This window comes from Oncorhynchus mykiss, chromosome 9 (assembly GCF_013265735.2).
Source record: "Oncorhynchus mykiss isolate Arlee chromosome 9, USDA_OmykA_1.1, whole genome shotgun sequence".
In the NCBI taxonomy this organism is placed as follows: domain Eukaryota; kingdom Metazoa; phylum Chordata; class Actinopteri; order Salmoniformes; family Salmonidae; genus Oncorhynchus; species Oncorhynchus mykiss.
In genome coordinates this window covers 10,145,779-10,165,420 of record NC_048573.1, presented here as the reverse complement: position 1 = coordinate 10,165,420, position 19,642 = coordinate 10,145,779, and the positions used below count along the sequence as shown (strand labels likewise).

General features: G+C 48.7%; 1 protein-coding gene across 12 annotated transcripts in view; it reads left to right on the top strand.

Moving 5' to 3' along the window:
• The window catches only part of LOC110531425 (phosphatidylinositol-binding clathrin assembly protein), a 72,663-nt gene that overhangs the window by 47,865 nt on the left and 5,156 nt on the right, over nt 1–19,642 (top strand). For 5 of the 12 annotated variants that reach the window (XM_036987276.1, XM_036987285.1, XM_036987283.1 and 2 more), the window contains 9 exons: nt 2,763–2,848; nt 4,246–4,375; nt 5,855–5,982; nt 6,538–6,638; nt 7,171–7,275; nt 10,396–10,563; nt 12,675–12,705; nt 13,721–13,883; nt 17,254–17,277. In XM_036987276.1, the coding sequence (XP_036843171.1) occupies nt 2,763–2,848; nt 4,246–4,375; nt 5,855–5,982; nt 6,538–6,638; nt 7,171–7,275; nt 10,396–10,563; nt 12,675–12,705; nt 13,721–13,883; nt 17,254–17,277 (936 nt within the window). The remainder of the gene's footprint in view (nt 1–2,762; nt 2,849–4,245; nt 4,376–5,854; nt 5,983–6,537; nt 6,639–7,170; nt 7,276–10,395; nt 10,564–12,674; nt 12,706–13,720; nt 13,884–17,253; nt 17,278–19,642) is intronic. The other 7 variants (XM_036987282.1, XM_036987287.1, XM_036987281.1 and 4 more) reach the window with 5 other exon arrangements.

The following is a 19,642-nucleotide window of genomic DNA, read 5'->3' as shown; positions in this document are numbered from 1 at the left end:
CCTCTATTTCCTTTAATCAGACAGCCACAGAGCTGCTAAAGTATAATAAAGAATGTGTTTCACCCATTTAGCGTATGAATTGAACCTATATTTGACCCCCTGATTATGACTGTAATGTTTGCATGCTATGCAGGGCTCTACAGTGCAACCTAAATATTTAGCTGTGCGACCTGGAATTAAGGATTCCGTCTTTTTAAAATCTCAAATATTTTTCATTCTAGTCCTACATTTCTTTATTTGCACCTATATTGTTCAACTTAGGCTCACACGGGCTGGTTGTAGAAATGCCTGGAGCCCTGCGATGCATTAAGACATCGTAGTTGTAACAATGACAGCAAAACATTTTCCTTTTTCACTCTTTAAACTTTTAAAGAGAGACTTTTTGTTGTCGGGGGAAGACTAGCGGTTAAAATAACAACAATTCCCTTTACTTCTCTCTTTTGTACTCTCTCTTTTGTTCTCTCTCTTTCTCTCCCCCTCTCTTTCTCTCCCCCCCTCTTTCTCTCCCCCCCTCTTTCTCTCCCCCTCTCTTTCTCTCCCCCTCTCTTTCTCTCCCCCCCTCTTTCTCTCCCCCCCTCTTTCTCTCCCCCCCTCTTTCTCTCCCCCTCTCTTTCTCTCCCCCTCTCTTTCTCTCCCCCCCTCTTTCTCTCCCCCTCTCTTTCTCTCCCCCTCTCTTTCTCTCCCCCTCTCTTTCTCTCCCCCTCTCTTTCTCTCCCCCTCTCTTTCTCTCCCCCTCTCTTTCTCTCCCCCTCTCTTTCTCTCCCCCTCTCTTTCTCTCCCCCTCTCTTTCTCTCCCCCTCTTTCTCTCTCCCCCCTCTTTCTCTCTCCCCCCTCTTTCTCTCCCCCCCTCTTTCTCTCTCTCTCCTATCTCTCTCTGTGTGTCAAGGTGGAATGTGGTTATTTAGTAGGAGGGAATAGAACAGTGTGTGTCGGAGCTAATATTTCCTCTGTCTAAACAGAGGCCCCTGGCTGTGCTCTAAATGATCTACACTTGGTCTACTTTGGACCAGATCACTATAGAGCTGCTACCTTCATGTCCCATAGTGGTCAACAGTAGTGTACTACATAGGGCTCTGGTGTAAAGTAGTGCACTACCTAGGGCTCTGGTGTGAAGTAGTGCACTACATAGGGCTCTGGTGTAAAGTATTGCACTACATAGGGCTCTGGTGTAACGTAGTGCACTACATAGGGCTCTGGTGTAAAGTAGTGCACTACATAGGGCTCTGGTGTAACGTAGTGCACTACATAGGGCTCTGGTGTAACGTAGTGCACTACATAGGGCTCTGGTGTAAAGTAGTGCACTACATAGGGCTCTGGTGTAACGTAGTGCACTACATAGGGCTCTGGTGTAACGTAGTGCACTACATAGGGCTCTGGTGTAACGTAGTGCACTACATAGGGCTCTGGTGTAACGTAGTGCACTACATAGGGCTCTGGTGTAACGTAGTGCACTACATAGGGCTCTGGTGTAACGTAGTGCACTACATAGGGCTCTGGTGTAAAGTAGTGCACTACATAGGGCTCTGGTGTAACGTAGTGCACTACATAGGGCTCTGGTGTAACGTAGTGCACTACATAGGGCTCTGGTGTAACGTAGTGCACTACATAGGGCTCTGGTGTAACGTAGTGCACTACATAGGGCTCTGGTGTAAAGTAGTGCACTACATAGGGCTCTGTGTAAAGTAGTGCACTACATAGGGCTCTGGTGTAACGTAGTGCACTACATAGGGCTCTGGTGTAACGTAGTGCACTACATAGGGCTCTGTGTAAAGTAGTGCACTACTGGTGTATGGATGTGGGCCCCCCCGAACCACTGCTGCCCCTCGTTGAAGTCTGATTTGTTATCTCTTTATGGTCCCCATCACAGCAGCCCATCCCTTATTTCAGACACAACCTCCAATCGAAGCAATCTCTTCCTTTTTCTCTTGGGATGCATCTGAAATGGCACCCTCATCTCTCTTTAATGCATTTGGGACGCACAGGCCAAAGAACCAGCCTTGTCCAACTAGGCTATGACCCCTACCGGGTGTTTGTGTATATTTTGGCACGAACCAGACAGGACAAAATGTGAACTGTCCACATGTTTCTCAACCACCTCCACTCATCCCCTCCTTTCCCTCCTGTTCTGTTTCCTCCCTCTCTTCCACTCTGTTCAGATGTTGATCTGTTTTCCTGGAACCTGTTGTTGTTAACCTACTTTATACAGAGTGCATGTAGCTGTGGGCTTTATCCCCAGTAGCACCCTATTCCCTATAGAGTACACTGCTTTGGAGCCTTGTGCACTATGAATAGAATAGGGAGCTATTGGGGACAAAGCCTTGGTTCTATTCTGAGAGGGATTTTCTGGGACTGAATGAGTGACAGAGCGGGTACAGTGAGAATGAGTTTTATTTTGGCAAGTCTCATCCCCTTTTCCCTGTCTCCTCCTCCCCGTCGTCCTCCCTCTCGTCCTCCCTCTCCTCCTCCCTCTCGTCCTCCCTCTCGTCCTCCCTCTCGTCCTCCCTCTCGTCCTCCCTCTCGTCCTCCCTCTCGTCCTCCCTCTCGTCCTCCCTCTCGTCCTCCCTCCCTCTCCTCCTCCCCTCGTCCTCGTCCTCCTCCCCTCGTCCTCGTCCTCCTCCCCTCGTCCTCGTCCTCCTCCCCTCGCCCTCGCCCTCGCCCTCGCCCTCCCCCTCGTCCTCCCCCTCGTCCTCCCCCTCGTCCTCCCCCTCGTCCTCCCCCTCGTCCTCCCCTCTCCTCCCTCTACTCCCCTTGTCCTCCCCCAGGCCCCCAGTAGTCTCCTGGAGGCTCTGGAGCAGCACCTAGCCTCTCTGGAGGGGAAGAAGACCAAGGAGCTCAGTGCTGACACCAGGTACTGTACGACTGGACTGGCATTGAACCACCGCATTATGTCTACCGTAAAACCTGTGGAAGAAGCACATGAAAACGTATACTTTACCATAAAACCTGTATAAGAAGAGCATAGCTATACTTTACCATAAAACCTGTATAAGAAGAGCATAGCTATACTTTACCATAAAACCTGTATAAGAAGAGCATAGCTATACTTTACCATAAAACCCTTAAGACATTCCTCCTAGTGGAGACGAGTTGAATTTCAAACAATTTTGTCAGCATTTACATGAAGGGAAATGGGGATACCAAGTCAGTTGTCCATCTGAATGCATTCAACTGAAATGTGTCTTTCGCATTTAACCCCACCCCTCTGAATCAGAGAGGTGTGTCTTCCACATTTAACCCAACCCCTCTGAATCAGAGAGGTGTGTCTTCCACATTTAACCCAACCCCTCTGAATCAGAGAGGTGTGTCTTCCACATTTAACCCAACCCCTCTGAATCAGAGAGGTGTGTCTTCCACATTTAACCCCACCCCTCTGAATCAGAGAGGTGTGTCTTCCACATTTAACCCCACCCCTCTGAATCAGAGAGGTGTGTCTTCCACATTTAACCCCACCCCTCTGAATCAGAGAGGTGTGTCTTCCACATTTAACCCCACCCCTCTGAATCAGAGAGGTGTGTCTTCCACATTTAACCCCACCCCTCTGAATCAGAGAGGTGTGTCTTCCACATTTAACCCCACCCCTCTGAATCAGAGAGGTGTGTCTTCCACATTTAACCCAACCCCTCTGAATCAGAGAGGTGTGTCTTCCACATTTAACCCAACCCCTCTGAATCAGAGAGGTGTGTCTTCCACATTTAACCCCACCCCTCTGAATCAGAGAGGTGTGTCTTCCACATTTAACCCCACCCCTCTGAATCAGAGGTGTGTCTTCCACATTTAACCCCACCCCTCTGAATCAGAGAGGTGTGTCTTCCACATTTAACCCCACCCCTCTGAATCAGAGAGGTGTGTCTTCCACATTTAACCCCACCCCTCTGAATCAGAGAGGTGTGTCTTCCACATTTAACCCCACCCCTCTGAATCAGAGAGGTGTGTCTTCCACATTTAACCCCGCCCCTCTGAATCAGAGAGGTGTGTCTTCCACATTTAACCCCGCCCCTCTGAATCAGAGAGGTGTGTCTTCCACATTTAACCCAACCCCTCTGAATCAGAGAGGTGTGTCTTTCACATTTAACCCCACCCCTCTGAATCAGAGAGGTGTGTCTTCCACATTTAACCCCACCCCTCTGAATCAGAGACTATCGCTGCTACCAGTGGTGTATATACTCTATCTAAACCTCTGGTTTATCCTCTTCATGTTTATACGATATAGAAAACCTGTCCTCTCTCCCTGTTCTCCCACTATAGAGCGTCCACTCTGTCCAGTGCGGTGACGTCTCTGTCCAGTACAGGCATGTCCTTCAGCCGCATGGACGAGAAGGAGAGACTGCAGGCCTTGGAAGAGGAGCAGGCCAGACTGCAGGCCCTCAAGGTACAGGTACATCATTACACTGATTCACTTGGACACAGCTGACTCTACCTGACTCTAACCTGACTCTAACCTGACTCTAACCTGACTCTAACCTGACTCTAACCTGACTCTAACCTGACTCTAACCTGAACCTAACCTGAACCTAACTCTAACCTGAACCTAACTCTAACCTGAACCTAACTCTAACCTTAACCTAACTCTAACCTTAACCTAACCTTAACCTAACTCTAACCTTAACCTAACTCTAACCTTAACCTAACTCTAACCTTAACCTAACTCTAACCTTAACCTAACTCTAACCTTAACCTAACTCTAACCTTAACCTAACTCTAACCTTAACCTAACTCTAACCTTAACCTAACTCTAACCTTAACCTAACTCTAACCTTAACCTAACTCTAACCTTAACCTAACTCTAACCTTAACCTAACTCTAACCTTAACCCCTTACCCTAACTCCAAAAACCTTACCCCAAAACCCTAAACCTAACGTAGGTAACCAAAACCCTAAACCTAACGTAGGTAACCAAAACCCTAAACCTAACGTAGGTAACCAAAACCCTAAACCTAACGTAGGTAACCAAAACCCTAAACCTAACGTAGGTAACCAAAACCCTAAACCTAACGTAGGTAACCAAAACCCTAAACCTAACCCTTAAGCTTAAAATAGTATTCAAGCAAATTAAAGTCCTGACTTTTCAAAAAAAGTTAATGTTCTGATAAGGTAGGAAAACAATAAGGTGAAATGTGAGGACATTGGGGTCCTGATAAGGTAGAAAAACAAGTACACACACACACACACACACACACACACACACACACACACACACACACACACACACACACACACACACACACACACACACACGAGGAAGGGGTTATAAGGAGAGACAGCAGGCCTTAGAAGGGGAGCGCTGATACACTAAACATCATTACAACAGTACACAAGTTTACAACTATATTGCTCCACTAAACACCATTTTCAGTTGGGCGATAGAAATACCATAACAACGAAACTACAGAAAAACACGACTCATATTCAGATCGAACTGCCTGAAAGCATCGCTGGACGTTTCACACACTCCACCCGTTATGAGGCTGCGGGGGAAGGTCAAACCGCTTGCTGGGAACAACACGTTGTGACTTCTGGCTTATTTTGTGCTTCATTGATATAACTGCTGTGTGCGTTTTGAATGTTTTAGATGAGCTCTGTGGATGGAGACAGGAACAATGCAGCAGAGTTCTAGTCGAGCTAGTAAATAGTCCTGCAGAAAACATGTTGACAGGTCACATTTTCCAGCTGAAGATGTTTTGAGTTGTCCTTGGAACACGCTGACACTGGTCCGTCATACTGTTCTCTATAAACGCTGAGAAAATCTACATATAAATAATAATTTATCAGCTCAAGGCTAAAACATGTTAGTAAAGTCAGGTGTGTTGGCCAACTCGTAGTCAATGTTTGACAGTGTGTTTCTCTGCTCCTCCAGGACCAGCGTCTGAAGGAGATCGGTGTGTCCCTTCCTCCCTCTGCCTCCCCCAGTACACAGTCTATGGGCAGTGTCAACCACAACACCAACCAGGCCATGGAGCTATTCAACACACCATCCACCAATAGGTAGGTTATAACATACTAATGACAGGTGGTTATAACATATATAACATGCTAATGACAGGTGGTTGGTTATAACATGCTAATGACAGGTGGTTATAACATGCTAATGACAGGTGGTTATAACATGCTAATGACAGGTGGTTATAACATGCTAATGACAGGTGGTTATAACATGCTAATGACAGGTGGTTATAACATGCTAATGACAGGTGGTTATAACAGTTACTATAGATAATAAGTCTATGGGCCGTCTCAACAACAACCACCGTAGTCCAAGGTGCCGTGATCAAATCAAAAAGACGTAATGAATTGAATCAACGTTTTTGATGTTTAAAAATGCTGTCGTTCACATGATCAGTTATTATCGCTCTGCGTATGTCAAAGCTGATATTTACGCAAATGACAGATCTATGATTTGATTACTTGTTGGGGTTTGTTGTCTTGGGTTAATCATTGCTAGCAGTCCTCTTTTTTTTTAAAGATATGTTGATAAAGTAGAAGGGCAATTTTAATCCCATTTACTCCCGGGTTGATTTTCTTTCTCTCCCTCCCCTCCAGCATGCCCAACCTCAGTAGTGATCTGTTTGACCTACAGCCAGCCTTCACCCCTGTTGTCCAGAGCACTCCTTCCATCTCTACAGCCGCCACTGCCTGGGGAGGTAGGACATAGACATGCACGCTACTAATCAACACACACACACACACACAGACTTTTGGTAGTTTGTTTTTCTCACTTAACCTCCTGAACTTCTGGTTCAGAAGGAGGGGGGAGATACAGAGTGTTGATCAGCGGTTTGTCCTGACAAGCCTCAATGTTTAGACGTTATTTTGGTCTCTGAATACGCCTCTCTTTTTAGTTAGTAAATATAAAAATGTATTTCCTGTGTCATGTGTTCAGTCATTCCTGCGTTTATCCATTCGCCGGCCGTTCATTCGTCTAGCCACCATTTTTCTTTTCTATTAGAAACATTCAAGTGTGTCCTATGTAGCGGTTAACGACAGTGTTAAAACCTTTACTTCAGCGTTATGACGCTCTTCTGATGGCCCCATGCTCCCTAGCAACAGAGATGAATAAATATGATTTACTGAGAGCCAGCCAGTGCTTCCTCTGTGTTCACAATGTCTTCCGCCTGAAGCCAGTTGTATGTAGCCCTGACGACAGTCTCATGACCTCTGACCTCTGTCTCCTAGGTGCCGCTGTGCAAGCTGAGTCCTCCATAAGTGTAGATTTTGATGCTGTTTTTGGGGGCGGGGCTAGAGGAATAGCCAATAACGGCGTGCAGCCAGCCGCTGATGGTAAAGAGAACCATACACTAAATGAATAACTCTGTCTTGGTTTAGCTTACTACCTATGATTACAACTAGCTGTTAGACTAATCAACCTCTTACTTTCTGGTTGGGAGCCGTCACCCCGTCCCAGCCGTCACCCCGTCCCAGCCGTCACCCCGTCCCAGCCGTCACCCCGTCCCAGCCGTCACCCCGTCCCAGCCGTCACCCCGTCCCAGCCGTCACCCCGTCCCAGCCGTCACCCCGTCCCAGCCGTCACCCCGTCCCAGCCGTCACCCCGTCCCAGCCGTCACCCCGTCACCCCGTCCCAGCCGTCACCCCGTCCCAGCCGTCACCCCGTCCCAGCCGTCACCCCGTCCCAGCCGTCACCCCGTCCCAGCCGTCACCCCGTCCCAGCCGTCACCCCGTCCCAGCCGTCACCCCGTCCCAGCCGTCACCCCCGTCACCCCGTCCCAGCCGTCACCCCGTCCCAGCCGTCACCCCGTCCCAGCCGTCACCCCGTCCCAGCCGTCACCCCGTCCCAGCCGTCACCCCGTCCCAGCCATCATCTTCAGAGGCACTACCTTTCCATTTGTTCTCCTCTCTTCATCTATTCCCCTCTTCCCTCTACTGCCTCTATTCTCTCAATCTGAGCCCCTCCAAACACTCAGCTAACGGTTAACTCTTCTTTCTTTCTTGTTTTTTTGCGTGTTTGAGGCTCTCTTCTTTCTCTTTGCTGAATGTGCTGGTTTTCTCTGATCCTTCCCCTCTGTTTCCTGCTGAACCAAGCAGGAAGTTCCTACTTCGTCAACGTGGAGTCCTAGATGGCACCCTATTCCCTACATACTACACAACACCCCATAGGGCTCAGGTTAAAAGTAGTGTAGTATGTAGGGAATAGGTTGCCATCTGGGATGCATTGCTGTGTCAACACACTCCTGAAGCTAGACACAGCTTCCTCACCAAATGTTATTCCTCCTCTTCTCCACTCCCTCTGCTCTTAGTCGAGTGGTGGGAGGAGATGAGGGAGGGAGGGGAGGAGATGAGAAAGGGGTGGGAGGAGATGAGGAAGGGGTGGGAGGAGATGAGGAAGGGGTGGGAGGAGATGAGGGAATGGCGTCTTCCGTCTGTCGTCCTCCTCCTTCCGTCCGTCCCCGTCTGACGTCCTCCTCCTTCCGTCTGTCCCCCTCTGTCGTCGTCCTCCTTCCGTCTGTCCCCCTCTGTCGTCTTCCTCCTTCCGTCTGTCCCCCTCTGTTGTCCCCCTCTGTCATCCTCCCCCTTCTGTCCGCCCGCCCCCTTCCGTCCGTCCTCTCTGTCATCCTCCCCCTTCCGTCCGCCCCCCCTTCCGTCCGTCCCCTCTGTCGTCCTCCCCCTTCCGTCCCCCCCCCCCTTCCGTCCGTCCCCTCTGTCGTCCTCCCCCTTCCGTCCCCCCCCCTTCCGTCCGTCCCCCCCCTTCCGTCCGTCCCCTCTGCCGTCCTCCCCCTTCCTTCCGTCCGTCCGTCCCCTCTGTCGTCCTCCCCCTTCCGTCCGTCCCCCCCCCTTCCGTCCGTCCCCCTCTGTCCGTCTGTCCTCCCCCTTCCGTCCGTCCCCTCTGTCGTTCTCCTCCTGTCAGCCTGGCTAGGCTTGTCTCTTTGCTCCTTTCTCCATTACACTCTCTCTGTCTCTCTGTCTCTCTGTCTCTCTCTCTGTCTCGCTGTCTCTCTGTCTCGGTCTCTCTCTCTCTGTCTCGGTCTCCTCTCTCTCTGTCTCGGTCTCCTCTCTCTCTGTCTCGGTCTCCTCTCTCTCTGTCTCGGTCTCCTCTCTCTCTGTCTCGGTCTCCTCTCTCTCTGTCTCGGTCTCCTCTCTCTCTGTCTCGGTCTCCTCTCTCTCTGTCTTGGTCTCCTCTCTCTCTGTCTCGGTCTCCTCTCTCTCTGTCTCGGTCTCCTCTCTCTCTGTCTCGGTCTCCTCTCTCTCTGTCTCGGTCTCCTCTCTCTCTGTCTCGGTCTCCTCTCTCTCTGTCTCGGTCTCCTCTCTCTCTCTGTCTCTGTGTGTGGTATTGTGTCCCCATTAGCAGAATGAGGACCAGACTAGACCGTGGTTCTAGTAATATAATTTAACGTTTACACCGTGAATTACTTGATTTCTCATTGACTCTCACGGCTGTATAACTAATCAACCCTGTATACATTACTACAGAACAGGTGTGTGTTGCGGGCGTCTTGGCTGCTAGAATACACAGCCTCAATCAGCGTAATGACTTCACAACATGCCGACCACAAGAACATCAATCCATCATAACACAGCTGCTGGGCCTAGAAATAGGATTTTTATTTATTTATTTATTTAACTAGGCAAGTCAGTTAAGAACACATTCTTATTTTCAATGACGGTCTAGGAACAGTGGGTTAACTGCCTGTTCAGGGGCAGAACGACAGATTTGTACCTTGTCGGCTAGGGGATTTGAACTTGCAACCTTTCAGTTACTAGTCCAACGCTCTAACCACTAGGCCCCCTGCCGCCCCAGGATACATAGAAAGGATAAAAAGCTACTGTTTTCATCCAGAAACAGAGTTAATAGAATCCATCGGACTCCACAACAACGAGTACATTAAAATTCATCAGCACACAAAAATAGCTAGCCTACTCAGGCTAGAAATAGATTTGAAAAAAATAAATAATTATTATTGTGTCAACTGTGACTGACTAGAAACGGTAGAACTAAATGGGCTACACTTCTACTGTTTTAGTCTAGAAATGTAATGAATAGAATCGATCAGCCTAATGACTCAATAACAGAAATCCATCATCAGTCAAATACAGCTACCGCCCCATGAGGCTGAATCCTAGAAATACAATGAATAGACACAGCGACTGAAGCCCCAAGCATAGAAATACAGGAAAGCCTTTAGACTTCATCACTCTCATGATATCCCACAACCTGATCCTGCCCCCCCCCCCCCCCCCCCAAGTCATTTCTCTCTCAAATCTGTCCTGCATGCTGTGCTTTTCTTTTAACCTCATAGCCCATCTGTGTGTGAGTTCGTAGCCTACGCTTTGTGTAATGCTGATATCCTTGTGTATGTATCGTGTGTGTGTGTGTGTGTGTGTGTGTATGTATCGTGTGTGTGTGTGTGTGTGTGTTGTATTAACCAGTGTCTCTGTGTCCTCCAGGGTTTGATGCTCTTGGGGACCTGCTGAAGCCCACAGTGTCAAACCATAACCAGGCTCCCCCCATGGCCCTCCACCACCCCCACCCAAGTCACCCCCATCCAGGGTACCACCCAGGGGGCAAGCTGCTGGCCAATGACCTGGACTCCTCCCTCGCCAACCTCGTTGGCAGTGAGTACTATACAGAGACACACTTCTTTTGTGTCCTCGTCTGTCTCCTTGTGTCTTTCTCTTTGTGCTGACTCTCCATGTCTCTCTCCTCTACCCCCCTCTCCTCTCCTCCTTGGTCCACCCCTCTCTCCTCTACCCCCCTCTCCTCTACCCCCCTCTCCTCTACCCCTCTCTCCTCTACCCCTCTCTCCTCTACCCCTCTCTCCTCTACCCCTCTCTCCTCTACCCCTCTGTTCTCTACCCCTCTGTTCTCTACCCCTCTGTTCTCTACCCCTCTGTTCTCTACCCCTCTGTTCTCTACCCCTCTGTTCTCTACCCCTCTGTTCTCTACCCCTCTGTTCTCTACCCCTCTGTTCTCTCCCCCTCTGTTCTCTCCCCCTCTGTTCTCTCCCCCTCTGTTCTCTCTCCTCTCCCCTCTCTCCTCTCCCCTCTATTCTTTCTCCCTCTCTCCTCTGCCCCTCTCTCCTCTCCCCCTCTCTCCCTCTGTTCTCTCTCCTCTCCCCCTCTCTCCTCTACCCCTCTATTCTCTACCCCTCTATTCTCTACCCCTCTCTCCTCTCTGTTCTCTCTCCTCTCTGTTCTCTCTCCTCTCCCCCTCTCTCCTCTCCCCCTCTCCCCATCTGTTCTCTCTCCTCTTCTCCTTTCCCCCTCTCCCCTCTCTCCTCTCCCCCTCTGTTCTCTCCCCCTCTGTTCTCTCCCCCTCTGTTCTCTCCCCCTCTGTTCTCTCCCCCTCTGTTCTCTCCCCCTCTGTTCTCTCCCCCTCTGTTCTCTCCCCCTCTGTTCTCTCCCCCTCTGTTCTCTCCCCCTCTGTTCTCTCCCCCTCTTCTCTCCCCCTCTTCTCTCCCCCTCTGTTCTCTCCCCCTCTGTTCTCTCCCCCTCTGTTCTCTCCCCCTCTGTTCTCTCCCCCTCTGTTCTCTACCCCTTTGTTCTCTACCCCTCTGTTCTCTCTCCTTTCCCCCTCTCTCCTCTCCCCCTCTGTTCTCTCCCCCTCTGTTCTCTCCCCCTCTGTTCTCTCCCCCTCTGTTCTCTACCCCTTTGTTCTCTACCCCTCTGTTCTCTCTCCTTTCCCCCTCTCTCCTCTGCCCCTCTCTCCTCTGCCCCTCTCTCCTCTCCCCCTCTCTCCCTCCCCCTCTCTCCTCTCCCCCTCTCTCCCCTCTGTTCTCTCTCCTCTCCCCCTCTCTCCCTCTGTTCTCTCTCCTCTCCCCCTCTCTCCCTCTGTTCTCTCTCCCCTCTGTTCTCTCTCCTCTCCCCCTCTCTCCCTCTGTTCTCTCTCCTCTCCCCCTCTCTCCCTCTGTTATCTCTCCTCTCTCCTCTGCCCCTCTCTCCTCTGCCCCTCTCTCCTCTCCCCCTCTATTCTTTCCCCCTCTAATCTTTCCCCCTCTCTCCTCTCCCCCTCTCTCCTCTCCCCTCTCCCCTCTGTTCTCTCTCCTCTCCCCCTCTCTCCTCTCTGTTCTCTCTCCTCTCCCCCTCTGTTCTCTCTCCTCTCCCCCTCTCTCCTCTCTGTTCTCTCTCCTCTCTGTTCTCTCTCCTCTCTGTTCTCTCTCCTCTCTGTTCTCTCTCCTCTCCCCCTCTCTCCTCTCTGTTCTCTCTCCTCTCTGTTCTCTCTCCTCTCTGTTCTCTCTCCTCTCCCCCTCTGTTCTCTCTCCCCTCTGTTCTCTCTCCCCTCTGTTCTCTCTCCTCTCCCCCTCTCTCCTCTCTGTTCTCTCTCCTCTCTGTTCTCTCTCCCCTCTCCCCCTCTGTTCTCTCTCCCCCTCTGTTCTCTCTCCCCTCTGTTCTCTCTCCTCTCCCCCTCTCTCCTCTACCCCCCTATTCTCTACGCCTCTTTCCCTCTTGGTCCATTGGATTACCTAATGGTAGGGATTGGCCCTAGTAGCTATCAGAAGTTTGGGCAGACAGAGAGAGGACAGTGAGAGGGGACCCAGTAGGGAGCCACTGATCACAAGCCGCTACTCTTACTGTAAACAGTATTTAGGAGCCTTCACTACTCCCCAGGGTTGGCTGGCTTTCTGTCTGTCTGGCTTAGATTCTCTCTCTCTCTGGAGATTTAAATACACCTCACCCATCTCTCTCTCTCTCTCTCTCTCTCTCTCTCTCTCTCTCTCTCTCCTCAGATCTGCAGTTCGGAGGAGCCCCAGCCAAGAAGTAAGTGTGTGTGGATGTGATGTAGAGCCAGACTACTGCAGCGTTTTCCCTAGACAATAGAGGGCTATGGCGGTCTGCCATCCTACTGTACTCCAGTCCCAGGCAGGCAGTGCTGATAACACACAGTAGACTGCTTCTGGACATAAAACACACTACTAAAATAAGTGATAGTCTTGGCCCAGCGTCGTCCTGGTTAGGAGAGGGTTTGGCCCAGCGTCGTCCGGGTTAAGAGAGGGTTTGGCCCAGCGTCGTCCGGGTTAAGAGAGGGTTTGGCCCAGCGTCGTCCGGGTTAGGAGAGGGTTTGGCCCAGCGTCGTCCGGGTTAGGAGAGGGTTTGACCCATTACACTTTAGCGACTCCTTGTGGCGGGCCGGTCGCCTGCAAGCTGATTTCGGTCGCCAGATGTACGGTGTTTCCACCGACACATTAGTGCGACTGGCTTCCAGGTTAAGCGAGCAGTACGGCTTGGCAGGGTCGGGTTGAGGAGGACGCATGGCTTTCGACCTTCACCTCTCCCGAGTCCGTAAGGGACAAGACTGTAAACTAAGACTTCTGGTCACAAGACTGTAACTACCAATTGGATTTCACGAAATCGGGGAGAGAAAGGGATAGAAGGTACACCAAGAAAAGTCACTAAAATAGTCTGACGTTTTTAATGATAAAACCATCATGTGGCGTTAATCAACACTCTGGATAGTTTGCTACGTAGCATGTAAATGTAGTTTTGGGACACACCACTGCAGTGGTTTCCCGAGACGGACTGCCATCCCACGGACCTGTGTTAGGGACCCACCCATCTCCAGAGCTTCTGTGCTTCTCAAATACGTTGAAAAACGAACCAGAAACTGAAGCAGCTTGCCTGTCTGCGACGACACAGTGAAGAGCTTTAGCTGCAATATATTAACGACGTTATAGACATGCCTTTTTATATCTGTTTATAACCGCTGGCGTCGGATTGTCACAAATAGGATATAGTGACAGTTGATTAACGAGTGTGGTGTTTTTGCACGGTGTATTTTGTCTCTGTGTGCCCCGGTGTTCAGGCCAGACATGCAGTGGAGCCAGTCTGGAGAGAAGAGACTAACTGGGGGACACAACTGGCAGAGCAAGACCATGACCAGCACTACGGCCTGGAACCCTGTTCCCATGGCCCCCGCGCCCATGCCTGTACAACACCTGGTGAGTGGTTGTGCGTCTGTCTCTGTCTGTCTCTCACCGGAGAAGCAGGTGATGTTATTTTGTCGATAACAGCCCGTCCAGCTGCAGTAGATGGACTCTAGCCAAGACTGTGATTGCTGTGCTTTGAGCGTGTGTGCTAAGAGTTCCGTTAGCCGGTAATAGCCTGCTTTTGCCCCCCCCCCGCTCACCAAAACAAATGTGTTAACTGCCACTACCCAATTGTCCAATAAAAAATAAAATAATCCCATTGTATAATATGTTTTTTTTTAGCCTTTTCGTAGATGGAAATACCAGTCGATGTATATATATTTGACCGGTTATGCTATAGGGGCATTTGCATACATTTTGTGGAATTAAATTGCCTTCTGGGTATTTTCGTGAGTCGTTATGTTCATCACACACACTCAGCGTACAGACACAGAGCCGCTGTCAGACAGCGGGACAGCTGCTGGCTCCTACAGCTCCTCAAACACCTCATTCATTACTGCTGGACTGAAACATGCTTTTATTTCAACAAGAAATGCAATCGTGTGTTTAAAAACAGCTTCTTTTTTAAAAATCGTACCTCGTTGCAATGAGATGCATTTTAGAAACGTACACTTAATTGTTGGAATCCAAACATTTTACTTCATGTTAATGAGGCATGTCTTACCTGGCTTCAAAAGTAAAAATCTAACCTGTGGAGAGCCAATTATTTTATGAAGACTACTGGTTTCAAAGGCATATGGAAGTCTATTTCTCTCATGTTGTACTTTCTTGTATTGTCCACTAGCCAAACGCACACTTCTAGTCATATTAGCAACCCATGCTAGTTGTTAGCAAACCATGCTAGTTGTTAGCAACCCATGCTAGTTGTTAGCAACCCATGCTAGTTGTTAGCGACCCATGCTAGTTGTTAGCAACCCATGCTAGTTGTTAGCAACCCATGCTAGTTGTTAGCAACCCATGCCAGTTGTTAGCAACCCATGCCAGTTGTTAGCAACCCATGCTAGTTGTTAGCAACCCATGCTAGTTGTTAGCAACCCATGCTAGTTGTTAGCAACCCATGCTAGTTGTTAGCAACCCATGCTAGTTGTTAGCAACCCATGCTAGTTGTTAGCAACCCATGCTAGTTGTTAGCAACCCATGCCAGTTGTTACATCTTTAGATCTCTCGTCTTTCAAAATTTGTAATGAATATTTTCATCTCTTGTCACATGAAAATGCATGTGCGCTTTTGACAATTTGTGTTTTCCCGCTAATTGCTTTGTGAAATGAATTCTGGCACATAGCCTACTGCCTTGTGCACGTTGCTGGGCTTATAACAGAGAACGAGCAATGAGACAGATATATTTCACCGGGTGTGTAAGTGTGAAGCATCTGGTTGGAGTTTCCACTCACTACCAAATATGGTAATGAGAGGAAGCTCAGTGGCCGGCAGTGGGAGAAGATGTAGCGAGGTGGATTTTGGCTTACATTCTGATCATTTTCGCCTCAATAAAACCTTTGATCTCAATACAGTTCTGTTTCCTAAACTAGACTCTGTTTCTTACAGAGTGGGCTATGTTTTTTTTGTAGACTTAAACGTTTCTATTACGTGACATATTGGATTGACATAGGCTGGTGATTTTGCTGTTCCTTACTGCATTTTCCTAACGGAAACCCTAGTGCTTGCCAAGACTGAGTGCTGAGCTTGCCAATGGAAATCTGTCACTAACCCCTTGCTTCCTTTCTTCCTCTCTCCCTGTCTCTCTCTCCCTGTCTCTCTCTCCCTGTCTCTCTCTCCCTGTCTCTCTCTCCTTGTCTCTCTCTCTCTCTGTCTGTTTGTCTCCGTCTGTCTGTGTGTCCCTGTCTCTCTCTCCCTGTCTCTCTCCCTGTCTCTCTCTCTCTCTGTCTGTTTGTCTCTGTCTGTCTGTGTGTCCCTGTCTCTGTCGGTCTGTGTGTCTCTGTCGGTCTGTGTGTCTCTGTCTGTCTGTGTGTCCCTGTCTCTGTCGGTCTGTGTGTCCCTGTCTCTGTCGGTCTGTGTGTCCCTGTCTCTGTCGGTCTGTGTGTCCCTGTCTCTGTCGGTCTGTGTGTCCCTGTCTGTGTGTGTCTGTGTGTCCCTGTTTCTGTCTGTCTGTGTGTGTCTGTGTGTCCTTGTCTCTGTCTGTGTCCTTGTCTCTGTCTGTGTCCTTGTCTCTGTTTGTCTGTGTCTCTGTCTGTCTGTGTGTCTCTGTCTGTCTGTGTGTCTGTCATTGTCTCTGTCTGTGTGTCATTGTCTCTGTCTGTGTGTCCTTGTCTCTGTCTGTGTGTCTCTGTCTGTCTGTGTGTCTCTGTCTGTCTGTGTGTCTCTGTCTGTCTGTGTGTCTCTGTCTGTCTGTGTGTCCCTGTCTCTGTCTGTCTGTGTGTCCCTGTCTCTGTCTGTCTGTGTGTCCCTGTTTCTGTCTGTCTGTGTGTCCTTGTCTCTGTCTGTTTGTCTCTGTCTGTCTGTGTGTCCTTGTCTCTGTCTGTTTGTCTCTGTCTGTCTGTGTGTCCTTGTCTCTGTCTGTCTCTGTCTGTCTGTGTGTCCTTGTCTCTGTCTGTCTCTGTCTGTCTGTGTGTCCTTGTCTCTGTCTGTCTGTCTCTGTCTGTGTGTCTCTGTCTGTCTGTGTGTCTCTGTCTCAATTTTTTCCATGTTGTCCTGTTTTTGCTGTCTTGACTTCTTCACCTCATCCATCTTCTCCATTCCTCTGTTTTCCCTTCCCCATCTCTCTCTCTCTCTCTCTCTCTCTCTCTCTCTCTCTCTCTCTCTCTCTCTCTCTCTCTCTCTCTCTCTCTCTCTCTCTCTCTTTCTCTTTCTCTCTCTCTCCATTCCTCTGTTTTCCCTTCCCCATCTCTCTCTTTCTTTCTTTCTCTCTCTCGCTTTCTCTCTTTCTCTTTCTCTCTCTCTTTCTCACTTTCTCTCTTTCTTTTTCTTTCTCTCTTTCTCTCTCTCTCTCTTTCTCTCTCTCTCTTTCTCGCTTTCTTTCTTTCTCTTTCTCTCTCTCTCTTTCTCTTTCTCTCTCTCTCTTTCTCTCTCTTCTCCATTCCTCTGTTTTCCCTTCCCCATCTCTTTCTCTTTCTCGCTCTCTCTCTTCTCCATTCCTCTCTTTTCCCTTCCCCATCTCTTTCTTTCTCTTTCTTTCTCTCTCTCTTTCTCTCTTTCTCTCTCTTCTCCATTCCTCTGTTTTCCCTTCCCCATCTCTCTCTCTTTCTCTCTTTCTTTCTCTCTTTCTCTCTTTCTTTCTCTCCTTTCTCTCTTTCTCTTTCTTTCTCTCTTTCTTTCTCTTTCTTTCTCTCTCTCTTTCTCTTTCTCTCTTTCTCTCTTTCTCTTTCTCTCTCTCTCTTTCTCCCTTTCTCTCCTCCATTCCTCTGTGTTTGTCTTTGCCATGCAGAATGGGATGTTCTATGCTGGTTATGTAAGTAGTAGGGTGGGACCCAAATGGTGCATCACTTTTCACCAGGGGCCTATCAGAGAGAATTCTGGTCTTTGTTCCCATTCTCTACCCTTCACCCAGAAGTGTACACTCCCTCCTCATGAATTTAAAAGCATTAGATTGGAGGAAGTTTCCATCCTATTTCTTGTTTTAAATCCTCAAGTGTACACTTCTGGTCAGTATCAGCTCAGTGTGATCTCTCCCTCATTCCTCAGTCTCTCCCTCATTCCTCAGTCTCTCCCTCATTCCTCAGTCTCTCCCTCATTCCTCCCCTACTTGTTTGTTTGTGAAGATACACTATACTGTCTGATAAATACCCCCACTCTTTTTACTCTGCTGCTACTCTCTGTTTATCATATATGCATAGTCACTTTAACTATACATTCATGTACATACTACCTCAATCAGCCTGACTAACCAGTGTCTGTATGTAGCCTCGCTACTGTTATAGCCTCTCTACTGTATATAGCCTCTCTACTTTTATAGCATCGCTACTGTTATAGCCTCGCTACTGTTATAGCCTCGCTACTGTTATAGCCTCGCTACTGTTATAGCCTCTCTACTGTATATAGCCTCTCTACTGTATATAGCCTCTCTACTGTATATAGCCTCTCTACTGTATATAGCCTCTCTACTGTATAGCGCCTCTACTGTTATAGCGCCTCTACTGTTATAGCGCCTCTACTGTATATAGCCTCTCTACTGTTATAGCCTCTCTACTGTATATAGCCTCTACTGTTATAGCGCCTCTACTGTTATAGCGCCTCTACTGTTATAGCGCCTCTACTGTTATAGCGCCTCTACTGTTATAGCGCCTCTACTGTTATAGCCTCTCTACTGAATATAGCGCCTCTACTGTTATAGCGCCTCTACTGTATATAGCCTCTCTACTGTTATAGCCTCTCTACTGTATGTAGCCTCTCTACTGTATGTAGCCTCTCTACTGTATACTGCCTCTCTACTGTATGTAGCCTCTCTACTGTATACAGTCTCTCTACTGTATTTGGCCTGTCTCTTTACTGTTGTTTTATTTCTTTACCTACCTATTGTTCACCTAACACCTTTTTTGCACCATTGGTTAGAGCCTGTAAGTAAGCATTTCAATGTAAGTTGTATTCGGGGCACATGACAAACTTTGATTTGATTTATATATATAAAAGTATGTGGACACCCCTTCAAATTAGATTTGAAGGGGAATTGGCAGTAGAATGGCCTTACTGAAGAGCTCAGTGACTTTCAACGTGGCACTGTTTTAGGATGCCACCTTTCCAACGAGTCAGTTTGTCAGATTTCTGCCCTGCTAGAGCTGCCATGGTCAACTGTAAGTGCTGTTATTGTGAAGTGAAAACGTCTAGGAGCAACAACGGCTCAGCCACGACATGGTAGGCCACACAAGCTCACAGAACAGGACCACTGAGTGCTGAAGCACACAGCGCAAATAAATTATCTGTCCTCGCTTGCAACACTCACTACCGAGTTCCCAACTGCCCCTGGAAGCAACGTCAGCACAATAACTGTTTGTCGAGGACTTCATAAAATGGGTTTCCGTGGCCGAGGAGCCGCACACAAGCCTAAGATCACCATGCACAATGCCAAGCACCGGCTGAGGTGGTGTGAAGCTCGCCTCCATTGGACTGGAGCAGTGTGATGAATCACTCTTCACCATCTGGCCGAACGCTACCTGCCCCAATGCATAGTGCCAACTGTAAACTTTGGTGTAGGAGGAATAATGGTCTGGGGCGGTTTTTCATGTTTCGGGCCCCTTAGTTCCAGTGAAGAGATCTTAATGCTTCCGCATACAATGACATTTTAGACAATTCTGTACTTCCAACTTTGTGGCAACAGTTTGTGGAATATCCTTTCCTGTTTCAGCATGACAATGTCCCTGTGCATCAAGCGAGGTCCATACAGAAATGGTTTGTCGATCGGTGTGGAAGAACTTGACTGGCCTACACAGAGCCCTGACCTCAACCCTATTGAACACCTTTGGAATGAGTTGGAACGCCGACTGCGAGCCAGGCCTAATCACCCACCATCAGTGCCCAACCTCACTCATGCTCTTGTAGCTGAATGGAAGCAAGTCCCTGCAGCAATGTTCCAACATCTAGTAGAAAGCCTTCCCAGAAGAGTGGAGGTTGTTATAGCAGCAATGTTCCAACATCTAGTAGAAAGCCTACCCAGAAGAGTGGAGGCTGTTATAGCAGCAAAGGGGCACATACATTTTTACCTGTATGTACCTGTGATTGGGGTGGTTTACCTGTGTTTACATGTAGTTTATGACCTCTTTACCTGTAGTTTATATGACCTCTTTACCCGTAGTTTATATGACCTCTTTACCTGTAGTTTA